Source organism: Mus musculus, chromosome 16 (assembly GCF_000001635.26).
Source record: "Mus musculus strain C57BL/6J chromosome 16, GRCm38.p6 C57BL/6J".
NCBI lineage: Eukaryota > Metazoa > Chordata > Mammalia > Rodentia > Muridae > Mus > Mus musculus.
The window spans coordinates 41,406,249-41,426,683 of record NC_000082.6 but is presented as its reverse complement, the minus strand read 5'-3'; the positions used below and the strand labels follow the sequence as shown (position 1 = coordinate 41,426,683).

The following is a 20,435-nucleotide window of genomic DNA, read 5'->3' as shown; positions in this document are numbered from 1 at the left end:
ATGAAAGAAATGAATGTCTTAGTCGAACTTTCATAGTACCATTGAAATTATCAGCTGGCTTCACACATGCTGTTATATAGGTACCTGCACTGTGACCGAAAGAAACAGGTGGAAATATTATCTGTTTCTACCACATAGAATGGACAGACTTTATGACAATATGTGATTTAGAATGCCATTGTCTGCCACCCTCCCCTTCCCCAACATCACCAGCGCTTCAACAATAGTACCGAGAAAAGAAGTTGTTAATGTACTGGCCGGTGACATTTCCCCTGGGGAAACAAGCCATAATAGAAATGAATCACCTCTAGTCACTTCCATGTAAGAAAAATGTGCCAATGGTGTGATGGCTGCAAAGCTTTTGATCTAAGTGTTAAACAGCAGTGGTTAAAAAGCATAAAGTGAGATTTTTTTCCTTCCCTCGCTCTCCTAAGTGTTGACTCCAGATTACTCGGTTAGGAGTTAGAGTGTGTGCTGTGCATTAGGTATGGAGGGGAAATATTGACAGTGAGTGCACTTAACTAAGTCTACACCATGCTCTGAGGGCGAAACCAGAGGGCATCTGTGATCAGCTCCCCTTTGGAGCTGGTAAAATGCCAGTATGGGCAACTCTCAGACTCCCAGACATTAGACCAAAATAAAATACAAAAACATAAAAACAACAACAACAACAACAACAACAACAAAACATGCAGTAACTACTACCACTCAAAAGGCAAAAAAGGCAAGTTGCAAAGGACCCTGATCTTGAAAGGGGTTTGACACCCAAATTACTCAGGGTTCTGTTCCCTGTTGCCCTTGGCTTTCTTCCCCTCCTTCTTCCCCTCCTAAGAAGACAGTTGTGCTATTTCTTTAGGCTTGGCTTTATAGTCACATTTCAGGATTACCACTTATCAGGAGCTGTTTATGCATAACATTTAACATCACCTATATACTGCTAACCACGAACTACTTGGAAGCAGAGAGGCAATGCTGTGGGACTCGATTTTGAGTCTCCAACCAGAACAAAGTTGTAGACAAGGAGCTGCATCTTTCAACAGAATAGATAAAGTCTCTGGGTAGTATCAAACCAATCTTGTCTTAGAGCAGGAGACAGTGGCAGCATGGCAGACAAATTACAAACACTAAACATTGAAATGTTTTCTGCGGCAGTAGTGGAAAATCTCAGTTGTCCTAGTGGAAGGGATTTCCGTTTCCTCCTACACACATGGCCTTGCTTACTCCTGCTGGGTGTACTCCTGGAGAGTGTTGCCACTGCCCTGAGCTCAGAGTCAGTATTAAACATGCTCCATTAGTTATCTTAGAGCCCAGTGCGAATGGGAGTAGAAATGGCAGTAGGTGTGACTTACAGTGATTACATCATGTAGGGAGCCATCAGCACCACTTTCTAAGCTATGGTCAAGCCATGGCATGCCATTTTAGCTGTGCTCAAAAAATCATATGGACATAATCTGCTGCTTGGAATAAATTTTGCTTCTGAGAGTATAATCCTAATTCTAAGTGAGCACCTAGATTAAAATATATATATATATATATATATATAATGATGTTAAAAGTAGTTGGGTGCAGCTTTTCAAGGCACTTATAGAATTTCTCAATCTCTCTCTCTCTCTCTCTCTCTCTCTCTCTCTCCCTTCCCCCACAACCTCTCATTCTCTCTGTCTCATATTCTCTCTGTCTCATTCTGTCTCTCACACACACACTTGCTCATGTATGGTGTGTGTGTGTGTGTGTGTGTGTGTGTGTGTGTGTGTGTGTGTGTGTGTAGAGACCTGTTTATTGTTGATTCCCTTGAAAAATGTTCTCTCTCTGAACTTGAAGGTAGGGTGACAGCCAGTGAGCTCTAATGACCCTTCTGCCTCTGCTCCCCACAGTACCCCAGGGTTACAGGTGTATTTCTGCAGCCACACTGGCTTGTTACTTGTGTTCTGAGGATTTGAACTCAGCCCTCACGCATACAAAGCAAGCACTTGCTGACCCATTTCTCCATGAGACTTTCTGTGAGATTTTACACAGGACACTGCCAGTCAGATGTCTATAAGGATATTAACCAAAATCCCTTCTAAATTCTGTGCCAGACATAATTCCAGTCACATCAGTGTACTACGCTCAGACCACCAGACATTGCTTTAGCATGGTTGATTAAAATGAAAATACAGAATTTGATTTTAATATTAAACATCTTTAGCTTCTGAAAATTTTTTCTTATATGAAAGATAAGTTGCTAGGATGTAATTCAATCTCCATAGAAATAGACATCTAACCATTTAAAGACAGGCATGTCCATGCAAGTTTATGGTCGTTATCAAGAACTCAAAAAGTGCCCATGTCATCGTCCCCTTTCTTTGCAGTCCTAAAGCTCAAGCTGTTAGTGTAATTTTTATCATTTGCCCCTCTGTCAAGCAAGAATTATGAGGAAGGGAACTAAAGAAATATGTTCTAGCCCTTTGATAATATAGATAGTTTTTCTGTTCTAAAGGTCTTCCAATAAACTGCTTTAACCCAGAATGCCCTATCCTGCCTATATCAGCTCTTCCTGAAAATCATGTTCTATGTCATGCAGCTAGGACAGAATTACTATTCTGCCTGCACTTTATATTGACCTCATAGATGCCATTGCATACTTCAATAGATAGACAGAAATTGTCCAAATCACGAAAAAGTGTAGTGAGAAATGAAAACCATGACTCTATTTTCATCATCAAATCATGAGAAAGTCTAAGAATACCAGCTAGCATCTCTCTCTCTCTCTCTCTCTCCCCCTCTCTCTCCCAGTGAATCTCAACCTTCTTAATGCTGTGACCCTTTATTACAGTTCCTCATGTTATTGTGAGCCCCAACCATGAAATTATTTTGTTCCTACTTCATAACTTTAATTTTGCTACTGCTATGAATCAACATGTAAATATGTGATATATGGACCCCCAAATGGGGCAAGAACCACATATTGAGAACCAATGCCATAACTTATAAGTAACACATACTGAATCTTGTAACCTTTACACATATATTTAAGTTTAGCTGCAAATATGAGTCACATTCATTTATGATTCATCTGAATACAATGACTAATTAGTTACTGTTTAGCTGTATTCAGAGGGCTAAGTCTTACTGATAGTTTCTTTTAGTGTCTGATGCCCAGAGTAATGATCATAGCAGAAAAATGAAAAGATGGTTCTGATGGTGTCTCCTACAAGAAGCTAAATCTTCCTCAGTGTAAATGAGAAAAGCCAGCTTAACAACAAATTCAGCTATCCTGTTAAAGAACTGGCATATCTGGAGAAACAGAAATGTCTCACAGATCGGATTTATGCCCCCTGGATGTTAGTGACTGGCATCTTGCTGTAATAGAATATTGGTGCTTTGAGGTTTTAGTTTAGCCAGAATTTGAGTTAAATTCAGCGCCTGCTTTTATGTCCTTTCTTGTTCAGAAGCTATGTGTCAAAAAGTATTATGCTTCAGTCGAAATTTGAGTTTTTTGCCTCCTCTTTGTATCTAATGATGGCCATGGTCCTTCTTTCTCTCTGGTGGAGTGAAATTGGATATCAGCTGAAGTGTGTTGAGCATGCTTTTGATTTGCTGACTAATGAGGACATGTGTGGCTATCATTCCATTGTTCACCTTTCCTTCTTAAATGGTATCGAGGTTTGAGAGTTGAGGCTACTAGTTTCAATCATATTGGAAAGCCCCCAAGAACTGGATACATTGGATCTGTTGCAATGGTATCAAATGAAAGTTGGGGCGTTCCACAGCTAGCCTTCCACAGTTACGGGAAAAATAAACCCTCACTTTATAGATCATTACAAAAATGGGTATTCTATTTTCAAACCGAAACAGTTTGAAGTGACACAAGGAGAAGACACTTGCGTATGCCATCCAAAGCAGCCCTCAGGTCTCTGATCAGCAGAGAGAAAGAAGTCAACAACAGGAGGGTAGCCACAAAGTAACCCCCGAATTCCACTCAACTGTGACCCACTCTAGTTACATAAACACCCGAGTTACATTGTTATTTAAATATTTATTACATGTTTATTTAACACTTATAAACTATAATTAACCCACATTCCAAGTGTACAATCTAAAGATCAAAGAGAACAAGTCATGTTTGCAGAGGACTGCACTAAAGATGGCCAAGTTCAGACTCAAACTCAAATCTGATACCTGCTAGTTGTTCCCTATAGTATTTTGTACCTGGAGCCTTCTAGGAATGACAAAACAAATAGTGTGCAAAATTCAGTAGGAGAGCTAGAAATATTTTTGCCTACTCCAAACTTATAAGCATGTGAAAGACTAAAAAACAGGTTTTGACTAGAAGTGTGTGTGTGTGTGTGTGTATAAGCATGTAAAGACTAAAAAACAGGTTTTGACTAGAAGTGTGTGTGTGTGTGTGTGTGTGTGTGTGTGTGTGTGTAAGTGATGGGGTAATTTTCCAGAAGTTGAGCTTAAGGTTGTCACTATGAGTCTTGGTTGTTTTATGTGTGAACTTCGCAATGATGTGACCTTCTATATCTGTGAACTTTCTGTTCATCGGAGCACTACTTAAAACACAACATACTCCCCATCTCATTCATAACTTAAGCTGAGAATGGGCTCTGTACTTCCATCCTATATGTCATAGCTCACATTATTTTCATTTGGCTATTACTTGTTATTGGGGAAGCTAACTACATTATTGAATTTTGGGAAATGGGTTGCAAAGACAGTTTATATAAATAGAATAAATAAATCAAGTGATGGAGCGTATCAGTATTTCCTAGCATTTGTGTCCCAAATCATCGGCAAAAATTAGAGATTATTTATTGTGACCATCAATCAGATATTATAAAATACGTACTTCTGTTCTACCCAGAATGGATTTAAAGTATGATTTATGATTCAAATTGCTCTACTTTACCCAAGAGGCAAGGGATAATATAAGTGTCAGTATAATATGTCAGTGTAATGGCCCCTCCACAACTTATGATTAGAAACTATGTCAATTATATCCATGTAGTTTTTTTCTTGTACACTCATATCACCTGGAAGTAGGTTGAATGTTCTGATGTTTATAATTGAGACAAAAGTCTTCCATCATGAACTAGACCTCCTTTGATGTTATCAAGCTAGAAACGTCACCAGTAGCCATTTCGGTCATTACATGTCACCTTCTTCCTCTGAAGAAAGATGTCATCATCTTACAACCATTTGTGTTTTGAGAATACTATTTCCCCAATGTCTTGTATAATACAGGTCAAAAGAAATAGGAAGTTCAAAGAAGAAAACAGAATGCAGAAAGGTAGAAAGCAGAGATCCACTGCACACTTTGACTGTTTCACATTTTGCCTAAGGTTACTGTGGGCTAGGAAAGCACACAGAGTCAGTTCACTGAGCTGTATAGTTCTGTGTGTTGCCTGAGGCAAAGCGAGCTACTGTTCCTCTCTTTGTAAGTCAGTGACCTCTGTGTGTTTGGCACTGACCTGAAGGCAGGACAAGGATGTCTAGGATGGAGCTCCCCTTATAGAGTCACATTCCTTGAATTAAAAATGCAGAGTGCATGCAGGTATGAGGATGATCAGGAAGACTGCACAGCTGCAACACACAGCAGAAGATTTCAATGGCTGACATTGCCCTATCAATGTACTTCATGCTACTCTGGCCCACTTGGCCCTATTCCTTCTCTAGGAGACAAAGCTCTGTATATGAGAAGAGTGTTCTAGTGCGTTACCCAAATACTGCTTTGATACTTAACTGCTTACAGGGTTCATAAAGAATACCACATGTTCTACAAAGAAGCACACTCTGCATTTCTGCCAATGACATCGAACTACATGCCCTGCCATCTGAAGTTGTCACTTTCCACTCCTGTGTGGTGCATACATCTGGCCACGTATCTGCTGAAGAGTGATGCTTCCTAGAATTGTCCACACAAGAAGAAAACAAATCCAGATGGAAATGTACCAATGGATGACTTAATTAATATATCAAATGTATTGACCATTTCAAACACTAGATACAAGTGTTGCTTTCTACAGTATACATTTGAAATCAAAAGTTCGTAATCCACTCTCCTCTCATGGCACTTAAGCTATTATTCCAACCCTCTTTGTCGCCTTCCTTCTGATAAATCCTACTCCTTAGGCACAGGATCATTTTGAGATCAATTTTGACTACTTATAGCTACATGGAGTTGTGTATGTAATGCAGCCCCGTGAAATTATTGAAAGCATCAAATGACATCATGTGTATGAAATGTTTTGTGAAGTAGAAGCATTATGTAAATGTGAGTGGCTATTATTGGTGCTAACTTGAATAACTGTGTGGAGTGGCCATTAGGTAACAGACAATGTTCTAAATGCTTTGCATATATTATCTTGTTTAATATAATTTGAACAGCAATCCTCTCGGATGCGCACTATTATTATCTCAGTTATTCAGAAGAGCGAAATGAGACCCAGGGATGTTCAGTATCTATGCTGCCACTATACAGTTACATAATAAGGAAGCAGCAATCAATCAAACAAACAAACAAAACAATGTTCTACCTACATACTATGATTGTCACTGTTTTTTTTTTTTTTTTACCCAAAAGCAGAATGAATAAAATTTTATTTAGATAAAAACATTTACTGTAGGAAGCATCAAAGGAATTCTGTGCTAATTTAACAGTGGAGAGCAGATCTGTTCCCGAGTCTCTCTATATTATGAGAGGCTAAGCAACACACATCTTTGGGTGTGAACATTGTATGTGCTGTTGGATAGCAGCTGATAGAATGACAAGCTAGAACCAGAAATTGCAACAGGACATCTCTGAACACAAAGTACCTGCACCCCTGTACCATCTTACAGTTTTACCTTCAGTGACTCTTAAAGATTTATCCAAATGGCCAAACAGACATTTAGATTTCCGTAAGCCTTATTGGATCTATCATTCTCTCTAGCAACTCGCTTTTCATTATGTTTTGACTGATTGAAATAGGGGCTCTGGCTACGTACCTCAATAGCAGGACAGTGGCCTACCTGATATATAAAATTCTGCTTCTGTCTTTGTAACAGCAAACAACAAATGGTTTTATAAGATTAAAAGTTCTATTGCAATATAATTGCTTGGGAGTAAGTGCAAAGTGAAGTTGGAATCCCACCTGGAAGAGGCAATGCTTGGATTACCTCATCCAACATCTATAGGCCTGTCTACCTTTCTAGGCAGCATCTCTTACTACTTCCACTCACGGCTGGTTGGCACCCAGTCTCCTTCCTGTTCTTCAAATGCCCCCAGCACTTTCTGGTTTCAGGATCTTTCAGCCTATACTCTCACTCCGTTGAAGTCCGACCCTTTGTCAGTCTGGTCTCAATTCCGACTCTTCCTCCAGAGCACCTTTCTTGATACCCAAGGCAAATACTAACCTACTACACTTTACGTGGACCCTGTTATATATACATCGCCATTTTCGTTTTTCATAGCATGCATCACTACCCAGAGCTACCCATTCACAGTCTGTCCACCAGTGCACTATTTATCTTTGCATGGAGCACAAGCTTTTGCAGAATAGTATTTCATTGACCACTCTATTCTCTACAGCCAGCTTCACCTAATACAATGTTTCATCATTTTACCACTCAATAAATATTTATTAAATGGAATAACAAGCTAGTTCAACTTCAGCACTAAAAGAGCAGTAATTTTTCTGAATTATTGCAGTACGGGATTAGCCAGATGTAATATTACCCTGTGCAGGGACAACTGAGTGGAAAATTGTACTAAATTTTATCTATCCATTACATTTGCCTACAACAGCCCCAGAGTCCAGGCATCAGTATTCACAGATACCATATGGTGCATTAAGGGGAGATTAGCTTTTTAACAACATCAGCAGACATTTCCAAAGTCACTCACTCCTTTACATTAAATTTAATGTAAAAATTTCACAACAAAATGAGAAATAAAAATTCACATTGGTATGTACAGGTAGACAAAAAAAAAAAAAAAAGGCTAGAGGGTAAAATCCCCGTTAAGATAATTATGCTTACAAACACTGAAAAGAAAAAAGTGAAAAATGCCTGTCACATTGGGTGAACAAGAAAGACTAGAGCTTATGGTCAAACTCAAGAATCAGTCTTAAACCTGAAGAAGGAGAGCACTGGTCATGGTGACAGAGGATCTGACAACGCTTAAAGATTTAAGAATTAAAAGAATGTGGCAGCAAAGAAAAAGTGAGAGAAGAATGTAAAGCCAGAGCAAGCGGGGAAAAACATCAACAGTAAGTCATGACCAAAATGAGATATGGGATTTGACACCTGTGATGATGATGGTGGTGGTGGTGGTGGTGATAGTGATGATGATGATATATATAAATAATATGAAATAATAATATTAGTTATGATGGGGGCTCCAGTGAGATACATAGAAAACATGAAATTTTCTAAAAAACAAATGTGCTAATTGTTGCTGTTGGTACCTTCCTCCTCTTTTGCCTTCTTTCTCATTGTTTCTTCAGTCCCTGAAAAATGGAGTTATGATGAATTACCTTAATGAGGTCTTGCTAGAATGGAATATATTCAATGCAGCAGTGTCTCCAAGTCCCCCAGAGCTCTAATGACATGGCATTTGGAAACAACATAAAGACAAAATCCATGTGGTTCATAATCACATCCTCTTTCTCAGCATGATCACACTGACACCATGTCTGGGGGAACTGAGGTGTGAACTGTGTGTTTATACACAGCATTCCACTCCGAGAACCACCTGTGAGAATGAAGAATCCAGAGGATGCTGTAGCTGGCGCCTAAGTTGGATCTATGATAATCGTGCTTCCTATTTCCTCACTTAAATATCAATTTGTTTCATAATACTAAAAATATCCTTCATAATATTCAAATATGTTAAATATGTCTGCTAATAATATACATAATATACCTGTATATCATTTTTTTTCCTTTCAGGAAGAAATGCTGTTTGGCACATGTCTTTTATGTACCCCTTAAAGACTGTGGGACAGTAAATGAAACACGGTCCCGAAAGTTTTCCTTAACTACTGGCAGCATTACAATTCTGAGGAAATATGTGATTTGGCTGGTTAGGATTGCTAGTCTGCATCAGCTGTACAAGATGTAAAATGCATTCCCATTACATCGTAGGCCCTCAGAGGCTCAGAGAGCCATCTGGTGGCTTACCTTAAAAGAAAAATTGGATTTGGAATTGAAAGGGAAATGAGCCTTTGGAGGAAGGAATGACTTGGGAGTCTGTCCAAGCTGGTGGCATGACTTTACCCCTGTGCTCTTCTGGGATCTTCTCTGTGCTGTGGCAGCGCATGGGAAACAAATAGTCGGTGCCAGAAGACCACAGACAGCTTTGAGAGAGAGGGTCCACAGAAGGTGGCTGATGGCATGTGAAAAGAAATGGCATGAAAGTGTTCTTATAAATGAGCATCTTTATAGCAATGAAATAAGAGAATGAATGAACCAAAGGAGGAAGAAAGAAAAGAAGGAAGGAGGGAAAAAAGGGGGGAGAGAGAGAGGAAAAGAGGGAAAAACTGAAGGACAATGAGAGAGGGGCAGAGACAGAAACAAAGACAGTGGACAGAGAGAACAAACTCGAGGAATTTGGGGTCTCGGGAATGGAGAGATGGCTCAGTGGGTAAGAGCACCTGTTGCTTTTGCAAAGGACCCAAGTTTGGAACTCAGTACTTGAATGGTGACTCACAACCAACTGTTGCTCCAGTTGTAGAGCATCTGACAGCCTCTCTGACCTCCACAGGATCCAGACATGCAGGTGGTATACACATGTAATTGCAAGAAAAGCACTCACGCATAAAAAAATAAAATAAACCAAATTAATATTGCTTAAAAATAATGTAGGCTTAAATTCCTTGGGAATTTAATGCTTTGTTTCCTCTTATAGTGTGTTAAAATCATAAAAATCTACTGCTTTTGAAGATCTAACTTGGAAAGTTTTGAAACATACATCAAATTTGTTGAAAAGCAGGATTTTTGTTTCTATATTTTCTTTTCCGGTTCTACTATTTTCACTCTCTTTCACATTAAAATATGTAATTTAATGTTGCTGTAATTTAATGTTGCTATATATTCTTATGGAGATTAAACATATATATTCTTATGAATATTCATACATGAATTTGCCCTTTGTGAAATTTGACATTAATGTTTTGTTTGTTCAATATACAGCTTATATTCCAATATTGTCAAGGATCACATCAAGTTCTTCATTCAGAACAAATTCTCACAGGATTGTGTTTACTCACTGTATTAAGTGTGCACATCTGATAATTTCTCTCAATTTTACTTGGTAATATACCCTGGCTGAATGATGACATGAGTGACACGCCCTTCTTATGTTCTATCTATGGGCACCTTGGCCATCTGGCACTCCTGGGTGATGCTAATTTGGATCAAAGTGTTGGCCAATTTCTCTCCTTTGTGGAATTATTTCTTACCATATAATTAATAAATAACCCATGGTAAACCATTTGGGGTTGTGGAAATATTCTGTTTCTTACCTAACTTTAAAATTACTATCCTTGATGATTTTTCTGAAGAAAGAAAGAAAGAAAGAAAGAAAGAAAGAAAGAAAGAAAGAAAGAAAGAAAGAAAGAAAGGAAGGAAGGAAGAAAGAGAGAAAGAAAGAAAGAAAGAAAGGAAGGAAGGAAGGAAGGAAGAAAGAAAGGAAGAAAGAAAGAAAGTAAAAGCAAAAACAAAACAAAACAAAACAAAACCGAAAACAAAAAACCAATAACCCATATGATGTCTGCAACTTGTGATTTTTCAAATCTGCTATTGGCTTCATACTTAATAGATTGCATAGCTTATTTTCTATTTGTTTCTATATTATTTATCAGTATGGTAACAGAAGCATTTTTTATTTACTGTTCTTCTATTCTAATAATTCCGAAGTTGCTCATATTAATTTACAAGGTCCCAATGGGTTCATTTTTAATTTGGACCCTATGGCTTGATTTTTTAACACACATTCATTTTTTCCTTCTTTGACACTGTCTTTCTTTTCCACTTGGTCTTCTGTTCTCTGCCTTCTCCATTTCCCCTCACTTCTATTCTCATTGAATTTCTAAAGCAGGATGCGAGGACACAGGACTACCATAGGGGTGGGGATGACAGGAAGGCAGCCATCAGAAAACCAAACTGCTAATATAATTCAGAGCCCATTTCTGAGTTTCTAGGGTTGTGGGAAATCTTTGTTGTTTAGCTTTCCTGGTTGGTAGAGATTCTTACAGTAGCCTGAGATGACTATGATGCTTGCAGTGGCTACTGAGGCAACTCATTTCTTTGTTAGAGAGGTAAACTTATGCTGATTCTATTTTTATAAGCCAGGAGTAAGGAAAACAAACTTACAATGTAGTAAGTTATTTGAAACGACTATCCTGTGAAATCGACACAAAGAGAAACATTCAGTGTGTCACAGAGAATAGAAATGGAAACCTTGTCAAGTGGCCTTTGTCACTATACCTTCACAAATACTCATTTCAGCACTTTTCTGCCTTTCTTTATGCAGGCATCAATCATATGTGAAATAAGTAAGATCATTGGAGAACAACCTTGTGAGTTATATTAAATTTATTTCTTGCCAGTTATAGTTTCTCAAATTCAGATTAGTATTTGTTTTTCCTCATAAAGAGTCATTCATTAAGAAGCCAGGTGGCTGGGACTGGGGAGATGACTCACAAGTAAACAGACCATGTTGTTTTGAAGGAGACCTAGGTTTGGTTCCAGGCACTCACATAAGGAGGATCATAGCTACCTGGAACCCCAGTGTCAGGCAACTTTATATGTGTGGTACACACAAAATTTCATGTAGGCGCGCGCGCGCGCGCGCACACACACACACACACACACACACACACACACACACACATGTAGTGAGAATTTTGGTTTCTTTAAAGATCCAGTCATGTTATATAAATATGTTTTGTTTAAATCTGAGGTGTTAGAAATGGGACTGCTTCCAAGTGTTCATAACAGCTAACTCTTGTCTCATTCTCTGTTAGGGTCAAGATTCTGCCAGATGAAGGTAACATATTTTTGGAATTCTGGAGACTCTGGAGACAGATTAAATGTGAGAGTCCAGCAAGCCTATGGCAGGCCGCTGCTGCTATCCCTGATGCTTCTGGTTGCTATTGTGGAGGTAGGTCAAGTGGTCATGAGCAAAGAGACCAGACAAAGAAATTAGATATCATTATGATGAAGACTAAGCTCACACCAAGGAACTCAATGCCCCTAATCAGCAGAAAGTAGTCTAGAGAGACCTATACCCCTTTCATTTGTGACATTTTCCCTAGCCTACCTAGTATTGAAAGTTAGACAGGTTGGGGTGGAGTAGGGAGGTAGACATAAGAACTCAATAACTTAGCCAAAAAGGTACTTTTTTCAAATAAAACTTTTTTTATAATTAACCTTACATAAAAAAAGAAGAAGAAGAAGAAGAAGAAGAAGAAGAAGAAGAAGAAGAAGAAGAAGGAGGAGGAGGAGGAGGAGGAGGAGGAGGAGGAGGAGGAGGAGGAGGAGGAGGAGGGGGAGGGGGAGAGGAAGAAGAAAACTGACAGTGGAATTGTTTCTGTTTGAAGCCAATTAGCTTTCTTTTTCTTATTCTAATACATTAATTTTAATTTTGAATCTATAGAGCATAACTTTCCCCTGCCTATTATTTTTTGGTTATAAAAATTGTCTTGGTTACTTGTGTTATATTTAATGTGTTTCTTTTAGAAAAAGAACCAGACAAATGCTTTATTTACTATGTGATATACATGCTTTTATAGTAAAATACGTGTAAATAAGAAAATGATTGTCGTACTAATGGTCAAGAAATCTTCTTAAGCATATTTATGTGTTGGTGTGTGTGTAGAGGTTGTATATGAATGCATATGCATATTCTATAATATCACCTTTCACTCTTCAAGAGCAGTTGAATTCAGAATTAGATAAAGTCTGTTCCTGCAATAATGAGTTTAACACAGGGATCTAGTATCCTCAACTTCTTAGGACTAAGATTTCAAGCATCCCATCACGTGGTTTTGTTTTTTTTTAAATGGGTTCTGAGAATTAAACTTAAGTCCTCATGCTTGACTAGCAAGCACTTTACTGCCTTAGCCATTTCCCAGGACTATGCAAGAGTTTTGGTACTGCTCATTGTCTCCATTATATGGATAAAGACATAGATGAGAAAGTGTTTATTAATCTATTCTTCAATGATCATATTGTGTATGTCCTATGCATTTCCCCTATGTTAACCTGCCTAACTGTGAATTCCTAGATGACTCCTCTTAGGTGACCAAGAGAAAAATCCTTTAAGGGTAATAGAAACTCTCCAACCCTTGCTCTTTTCTCTTTAATAACAGATATGTCCTTACTCTTAAGATTCCTCTCTTACTTGGAGACTGGATCATAGTAACAAACCAAGTAACCAATTCTGAAATTAATAATGGCTCAAACTTTGCTTTGTGATTGACCCAGAGTACAGTGGGATTTTCTGTAACAATTGCTACACCGTAGAATTCAGAGTCCAGCAGTTGTTGGAGGAAGTAAGAGAAGAATCCCTGGTGAGTAAGAAGATGCCTGGAATGTTCTCCTTCTCTCTGCTTTGCTTCAGTTTCATAAAGCAAAACTGACCATCTGAGCCGATCTTAACCTTGGAACAAGTTACTTGGCCTTACCTCAGCTCACAGAACCATTGCCCTGCCTTCCGAGAATAGGGCCTGGCTATGTTTGACATATGATTTTTGGGACTTTTGGGGAGAAGGGTAGAATGAGGTAGTAGAAGTCTGGAGACAAAGTTAGATCACATAGGCAGTAACTGAATTAATCAAATAATGTAATGAGCCTCTAATAACCATGATCTAGGAATAAAAACTCAGGACAGCTTCTATGGCTTTTAGTAGTCCACAAATATTACTATGTCAACGTTGGGAAGGGAACATGTGTGCAAAGATAAATCCACCTGCATTTTTTTCCATTTTCAATCTTGTTCTGTGAGTCTTTTCCCTTGGGTACTGTTATATAAATTTTCTATAATAACAGAGTAATAAAAATGGGATTTTCTCATTCCAGGAATCATTCTCTTAAGTTGTCAACCTTACTGTTACTCATAGCAATCCCCAAACTGAAGGGATGGTGAGTGTGAAGAGCCCTGCTCTAATATCAAGTCTTCTGACAAAGGACAGCATGGAAGAGCCTGTCTCTTCAGATTGCAAAATTCACATCTCTTTAGTGCATGGAAATAATTAAAATGTAGTCATTTAAAAGCCCCTTACAGCACAAAAAAATCTCAAATGAAATGTCGCTTTCTATTTAGATTCTCATTTTCTCAATTTCTTGATTCATCAGAAATCCAAGGAAACATCAAGTTGGAATATATGCATTTGCCAATAAAAAACAGCAAGCAGCCATAAAGCATAATCTCACTCATGAAGATGGAGATACATCCTGACAAGAGGAAAAAGAGGTAAATTAAAGAGGCTTTAGTCCCTAATTGTGATTCTTGTTTATAAATAGGGCAGAGCCGTAAAACCCATGCCTTTCCAGCAGGCTGCTCCCTGCTAGTGTGTCTGCTAAATGATGTAACCTTTACTCTTCCAAGATTATAGGTCTCTAATTATCCTGATCCTTAAAACAAGGGTCCACTTGCTGACTAGTTATGACCTGGCTGTGTTAAACGTAACCTCAGACCACACTCTGTTCTGCATAATTACTTTGCAGTGATAAGTTAGCAGATGAGAAAAGAGAGATCTGCTTTCTCTCCAAGCAATTCAAAACCTGAAAATTAGATGTCAACATCCTCTCAGATCCAGTTTTTCTTGCTGCAGTGAAGTAATTACTAAATAAAAAAAAAATTAATGTAGAATTTTCTATGCAGTGTCTCACAACTTTTCCACTAATCCAATCGCACAGGCAGAGGCAGAACGCACAAATGGGAGTTTGCACTGGACCAGAAAACTGTCCCTCATGAGTACAGCCTTCTATTCTCAACCCAGAACCATAGCAAGACTTACCTCCAAGAAGGTACCAGGAGGTAGGCAACAATTCAGACTTTTTAGGATTGTAGAAATGGGGTTCATGAAGGTAGTGGCAAAATGAAAAAAAATGTTGTTGAGTTTTACAGTCTTCTAAACTATTTTTTTAACAAGGCTATAATTACAAATTTCATTCAAATTAATTCTAATTACTAACCTCATTCACATTGGTGACATCCTCTAAGAATGAGAGTTAAGAAGACAAATGATGAGCTACTATGCAGCCACCGCTTTCCTAACATTCAGTCATCCATATTTCTTCATTTTGTAGAATTTAGTGAATATTTGTTCTGGGTTTTGACACTGTTTTAGGAAGAGTGGTTGCACAACAGACACCTCAAGCATTCTTACCTTTCTACTATCCCAGTAACTCATTGATTCCAGGACACACAGTTTTTCCCCAAGTGAGCAATTTTCAGAGCAGTCAGTCTCTGCATACACGCTGTATACCACTTGATCCTCAAACCCCACAACACTGATACTGTGGAGATACTACCACCACATATAGAACAAATAACAAATATCATAACAAGCAACCTCTACCCTTAAAGCTACTTTAACATCGAAGTATCCATTGATAGCCCTTAAAAAACAATACAGGTGGCAGAGACAATTAATAGTTGGCTTGGGTAGTTCTAAAGGCAGAGGATTAAAGGCAGAGGCTATAGTCTGTCCTACTCACCACTTGTGTAAAATTAAGTGGCTGACATGCTCTAATAGATCTGTGATCACTTGTGGAATGAATGCATGGATGAGTAAAGGAGAATCAGCATGTTTTAAAGGAAGGACAAGGCACAGACAATAAGGATCAAGTATCTGTCCCTCCTAAAATGAAGCTATTATGTATCCCCCTCCAAGGTAGTCAGAGAAGCAGCGGCTTCCCATGGGTCACATTATATTAAGGAGGATTTATGGGCAATAATAAATTTAAGGTATCTCATCACGAATCTTCAGGAAGATAGGAGGACGGGCACTTAGGGGAGTAATTTCATGTAGATTTGACAGGGTAATTGAAAGGATTGTTATTTTCCAATAGCACTTAACCAAGAGGGGATGCAGAGCCTCCCAAGCCTCATCAAGCTATGAAGGACCGCCCACCTCTGTGGACTCAAACGGGAACAGGTAATTGAATCACAAGAAACATAGAATGTACATCTAATGACATTGAACTTGGGCAAGTCACTTCCTAATTTCAGGTTTCATTTTCCTTATTTTAGAGATGAGCTTCGATGCTAATAGTATTTGATATGTTCCCAAAACCATCAATTCTTCAATTAGAAAAACCTAAGTAGAAATTCTAGGTACAAGGGGAATATTCAATTAAATTATAGATGATTGTTTTGGGAGAGATTTTTGAATTCAGGTATTCAATGTGGGTGTTGAAAACTGTCAAACAATGTGGTAGTCCTGAAAATCTTCACACAATAATTGTCTAACCTAAAAAGGAATGAGAATGAGCCATGCATGTGTCTTAAGGTACTTTAAATGAATATATGAAGCATAGAAAATTGAAGCCACATAGGATTAGAAAGGTTTAAAATATAATCTTAGTTTCCAGAAAGTAAAATGCATGAAAAATGCAAAAAATATCTGCTGATATGAGAAGTATGATAGAAAATATGTGAACAAAACCCAGTCAATGTGATATATCTATATGTGTGTATCTTTCTGTAGTATGTATTTCAAAATTTCATAATCATCAAATACCAATTTTATCTACTATATGGAAAACATTTATGAACTTATTTCTTAAGACATGTGTGTGCATGCCTGTGTGTGCATGTGCGTGTGTCTGTGTGTGTGTGTCTGTGTGTGTATGTGTGTTTGACATGCTCTCCCATGTAGCTAGTAGCCCTTCTGTAGTAGAACTCATTATATAGACCATGCTGACCTCGATCGTTAGAAGTATAATCGTTGGAGTACAATAACTCAAACTTTGTAAAATTAGTACTTAGTTTTGTGTAGCTGTTTTTCAACAATTTTATCATACAACAGACAAAACTATATGATTCTATTTGGGTGAGAAAAAACATCGAATTTCTAGAAACAGATGTTGTGGTGGTGTCTACCATTGTCCAGAGGAAAGGAAAAGAGAATTATTGCTTAGCAGGCCACAGTTACTTTTTTGTTTGTTTGTTTTAATGAAATATTTCTAGAGATCTCCAGTAATGTGAGTATACTTAGCAAAATTGGGATTTATATTTAAAATGGTTATTGCAGAAAATTCTATATTATTTATTTTTCACAAGTAAAAAATAAAATGTTTTAAACTTACATTGATCTTGTAAAGGCTCGATGCCCCAGTGTAGAATATTCCAGGAGAGGGGAGCAGGAATGGGTGGGTTAGTGAGCAGGGAGAGGGGGGATGGAATAAGGGGGTTTTCAGAGCGGAAATGGGGAAAGGGGGTAAAATTTGAAATGTTAATAAAGAAAATGTCTAATGAGAAAATAAAAAAAAAAAAAACTTAACCAACAGGATCTTGAAAAATCAATCAACAATCTAGACAGAATCCTAGCTCTAAGAAAGGAAAGATACATTCTTACTGAGGACATTAGAGGGCGCTGTTTAGAAAAAATGAGCACTTCTTGGCAGGCAAGGCCCAGAAGAGGACTCTTCTCCCTTTCAAGGTCTCTCGCCATGCCATGTGAGCCCTTGGAAGAAAGCATGGACAATCGCCATGAATAATGTCTTCTCATCCTCCACTTCAGTGGCCTCCGGAGCCATGAAGGGCGATGTGTCCGTTTATAATTCCCTAGTGACAACTTACTCCCATGTGTGAAACAAGCTGAAACTCAATTAAAGAGGCTGTGGCGCCTGCAATCTGTCATTAAGTCCTCTGGCACCAAACACAGCTGTAGACAAGTTTTCTTTTCTCCCAGGGAGCAGCATCTTCTAAGTTTTAATCCTAAACGAGGGAAGATTTAGGGGCGTCTTCAAGATCCAGTCTTGAAAAAAAAAAAAAAAAACGTGTTGGCTTGAAATTTAAACAATCGACAGGTAACCCTGTGCTTCCCGGTGCTTTTACAGGCAAGGGGATGTTTCGGTTGAACTTTGTGTCGATATAATAAAGGAGAAGGAGTGGGGAGGGGGGTGATGAATTTGACAGTAACCGTTTTCAGCAGTTTGACAAGCGAAGAAACCCTGTATCTTCTCACTAAATGGCGACTTGAAATGCAAGCCCCTTACTTCAGGCCTGATTGACTCCTTTCTTGATTCAGAGTAATTGTGAACCTCAGAGGTGTCCCAAAAGGAAACATTTGCGGATGTATCATCCCGAGAGTTAGAACTGTATCTTTGTGTATTACATTGGGGACCTAGAGGGTTGGGCTGCTAAAACCCAACAGGCTCACAAAGTGGGTAGATGACATCACTAGTTTCTCCTCGGGTGCCTTGAGCATCGCCCATTTCAATTACATTGTGTAATTGAAAGCAAGGTCTGTTCTGAAATGCTAGAGTTCAAAACAATCCCCCAAACGTTTCCGACATCTCCAAAGCCACGCTAGGGCATGCGTGTGTTGTGTTGATGTATGACAATGCGGGCTATACACGGCAATCACATTGATTGCTGCTTGTCATGATTACAGATGGCCTGGAGAAGTCTAGGATTTTAATGAGCCTGTATGGATTTCATGCTCTACTTTGGGTCTGAGAGACAGTAGTAGCTCATTTCAGCAGAGGCTGATTCCAGCAAGACTGAAAATTAAAAGTCTGACTTTTTTCCTTTAGATGAGACTTTTCTTATGAAATAGGCAAACTACAGCATCCAGATCTTCACGAAAGTGGAGGGAAGAGGCAAACATTTCATCTTGGGTTAACTGAGAGTGAATATGGATAATTTAGAGCATGTTCATCAATGGCTTTCAATATCCAGCTGGTTCAGCTTTTCTGTGTTTCAAATATTGAAAGAATTATCACATATAATTACCTTGCCATTTCTAGAGCATACTTTGAACTTAAAAGAAGGGTTTTCTTTGTTCCATCACATGTCTAATCCTGTATTTCAACAATACTACTCACACAAGTATTATTTGCTAAAACTAATGAAGGCAATTGTATTGGTGTGAAAAATTATCACTTGTGTGTTAGTTAGTAACCCTGAGACTCAAGCCTAGATCTCCTGATAGACTGGCCTGACTACTCTCTCTCTCTCCACACCTTCATTCACTTGTTAGAAAAATTGACTGACATGGCATGGTTTCTGTGGGTGTTACTGTAAGCTTGAATCTTGATCAAGGTTACAGCCAATCAGAAATTGTATGATAAGCTATCTTCTTAAGTGTAGTGACCATAAGGACATGAAATGTCTCTTTACTCAAAGACTTGAGTATAAGGAGGAAATGGTATAAAGTTGAATTTTAAAGGAGGCTCTCAGTGTTTAATTCTGACAAATGACCATCTTTAATCACACCATGTGTCTTCCCATGATCCTACTGAGCCCTAACTAGGAAGGACAAACTGCTCCTAGATAAAACTGAACAACAACCAACATATCAAGAGGCTATTCTTTGCCTTTAGGGACTACTTGTGGGTCAAAAGCACCTATAGTCTAGTCTCTGGACCAGAAAATCTCTATCGATCAGTTTCTATCTTACAGCTTTTGGGCAAAGCTCATTGGTCTTTGCATTTTATTTCATTCTCCTTCTCTAGGTCGCCAATGGACTGTAGCTTCTATTGCTTCCTAGTTAATTTTCTATCCCTCCATACCCCACCACCAAATGAATTCTTCTTCCATGTGATGGCTAACCTTAATTGTCAACTTTGTACACTCGGAGAGAGGAAGCTCAACTAGATCAGGCTGGTTCATGGGCCTGTCAGTAGGAGACAATTGATGTAGGAAGGAATAAAGACCCAGAGTGTGTGTTGTTATCTCAGGTGGAGATGGTGCATATAAGAAATGTAGGCCTTGCTTCAAGGTAAGCCTTGGAGCAAGCCACTAGGAAATAATTCTCCATGGTCTCTACTTAAAGCTCTTGTCTTGATTCTTGGCTTGGTCTCACTTGTACCTGTAATTTGTTTAATAAGATTTTATTTTATTTTTATTTTATTTTTTATTAGATATTTTCTTTACATTTCAAATGCTATCCCAAAAGTTCCCTACACCCTCCCCTGCCTTCCTCTCCACATTGCCTTCCCCCCCCCCCCATGGTGTTTATAAAAAAGCAAACTAGAACAATATCTTTTCTACAAGTCCCCTCCCATTTTCAAGCACGACTTTAATTAAGTTTAAAATATATAGAGATTTCAGATCTGTGAAAGGAACAGATGCAAAAGAAAAGCCCTCAAGCCCCAAGCGTTCTTGTCAATAAGACCCAGAGACTGTCAGAAAGGAAAGAAAAATGCCTGTGAGACACAGATTGCTCTCCTCTCCCCCTTAACCTGTGATTCAAAATATGAGAAAATGGGTAGCATTTAATAGCAGAAGA

General features: G+C 38.5%; 1 protein-coding gene across 5 annotated transcripts in view; it reads right to left on the bottom strand.

The window, feature by feature from the left end:
- The window catches only part of Lsamp (limbic system-associated membrane protein), a 2,197,426-nt gene that overhangs the window by 754,996 nt on the left and 1,421,995 nt on the right, over positions 1 to 20,435 (bottom strand). For 2 of the 5 annotated variants that reach the window (XM_030249137.1, XM_030249138.1), the window contains exon 3: positions 8,433 to 8,474. The exons of the other annotated variants lie outside the window; for them this stretch is intronic. In XM_030249137.1, coding sequence (XP_030104997.1) covers positions 8,433 to 8,474 — 42 coding nt within the window. The remainder of the gene's footprint in view (positions 1 to 8,432; positions 8,475 to 20,435) is intronic. 5 annotated transcript variants of the gene reach the window in all.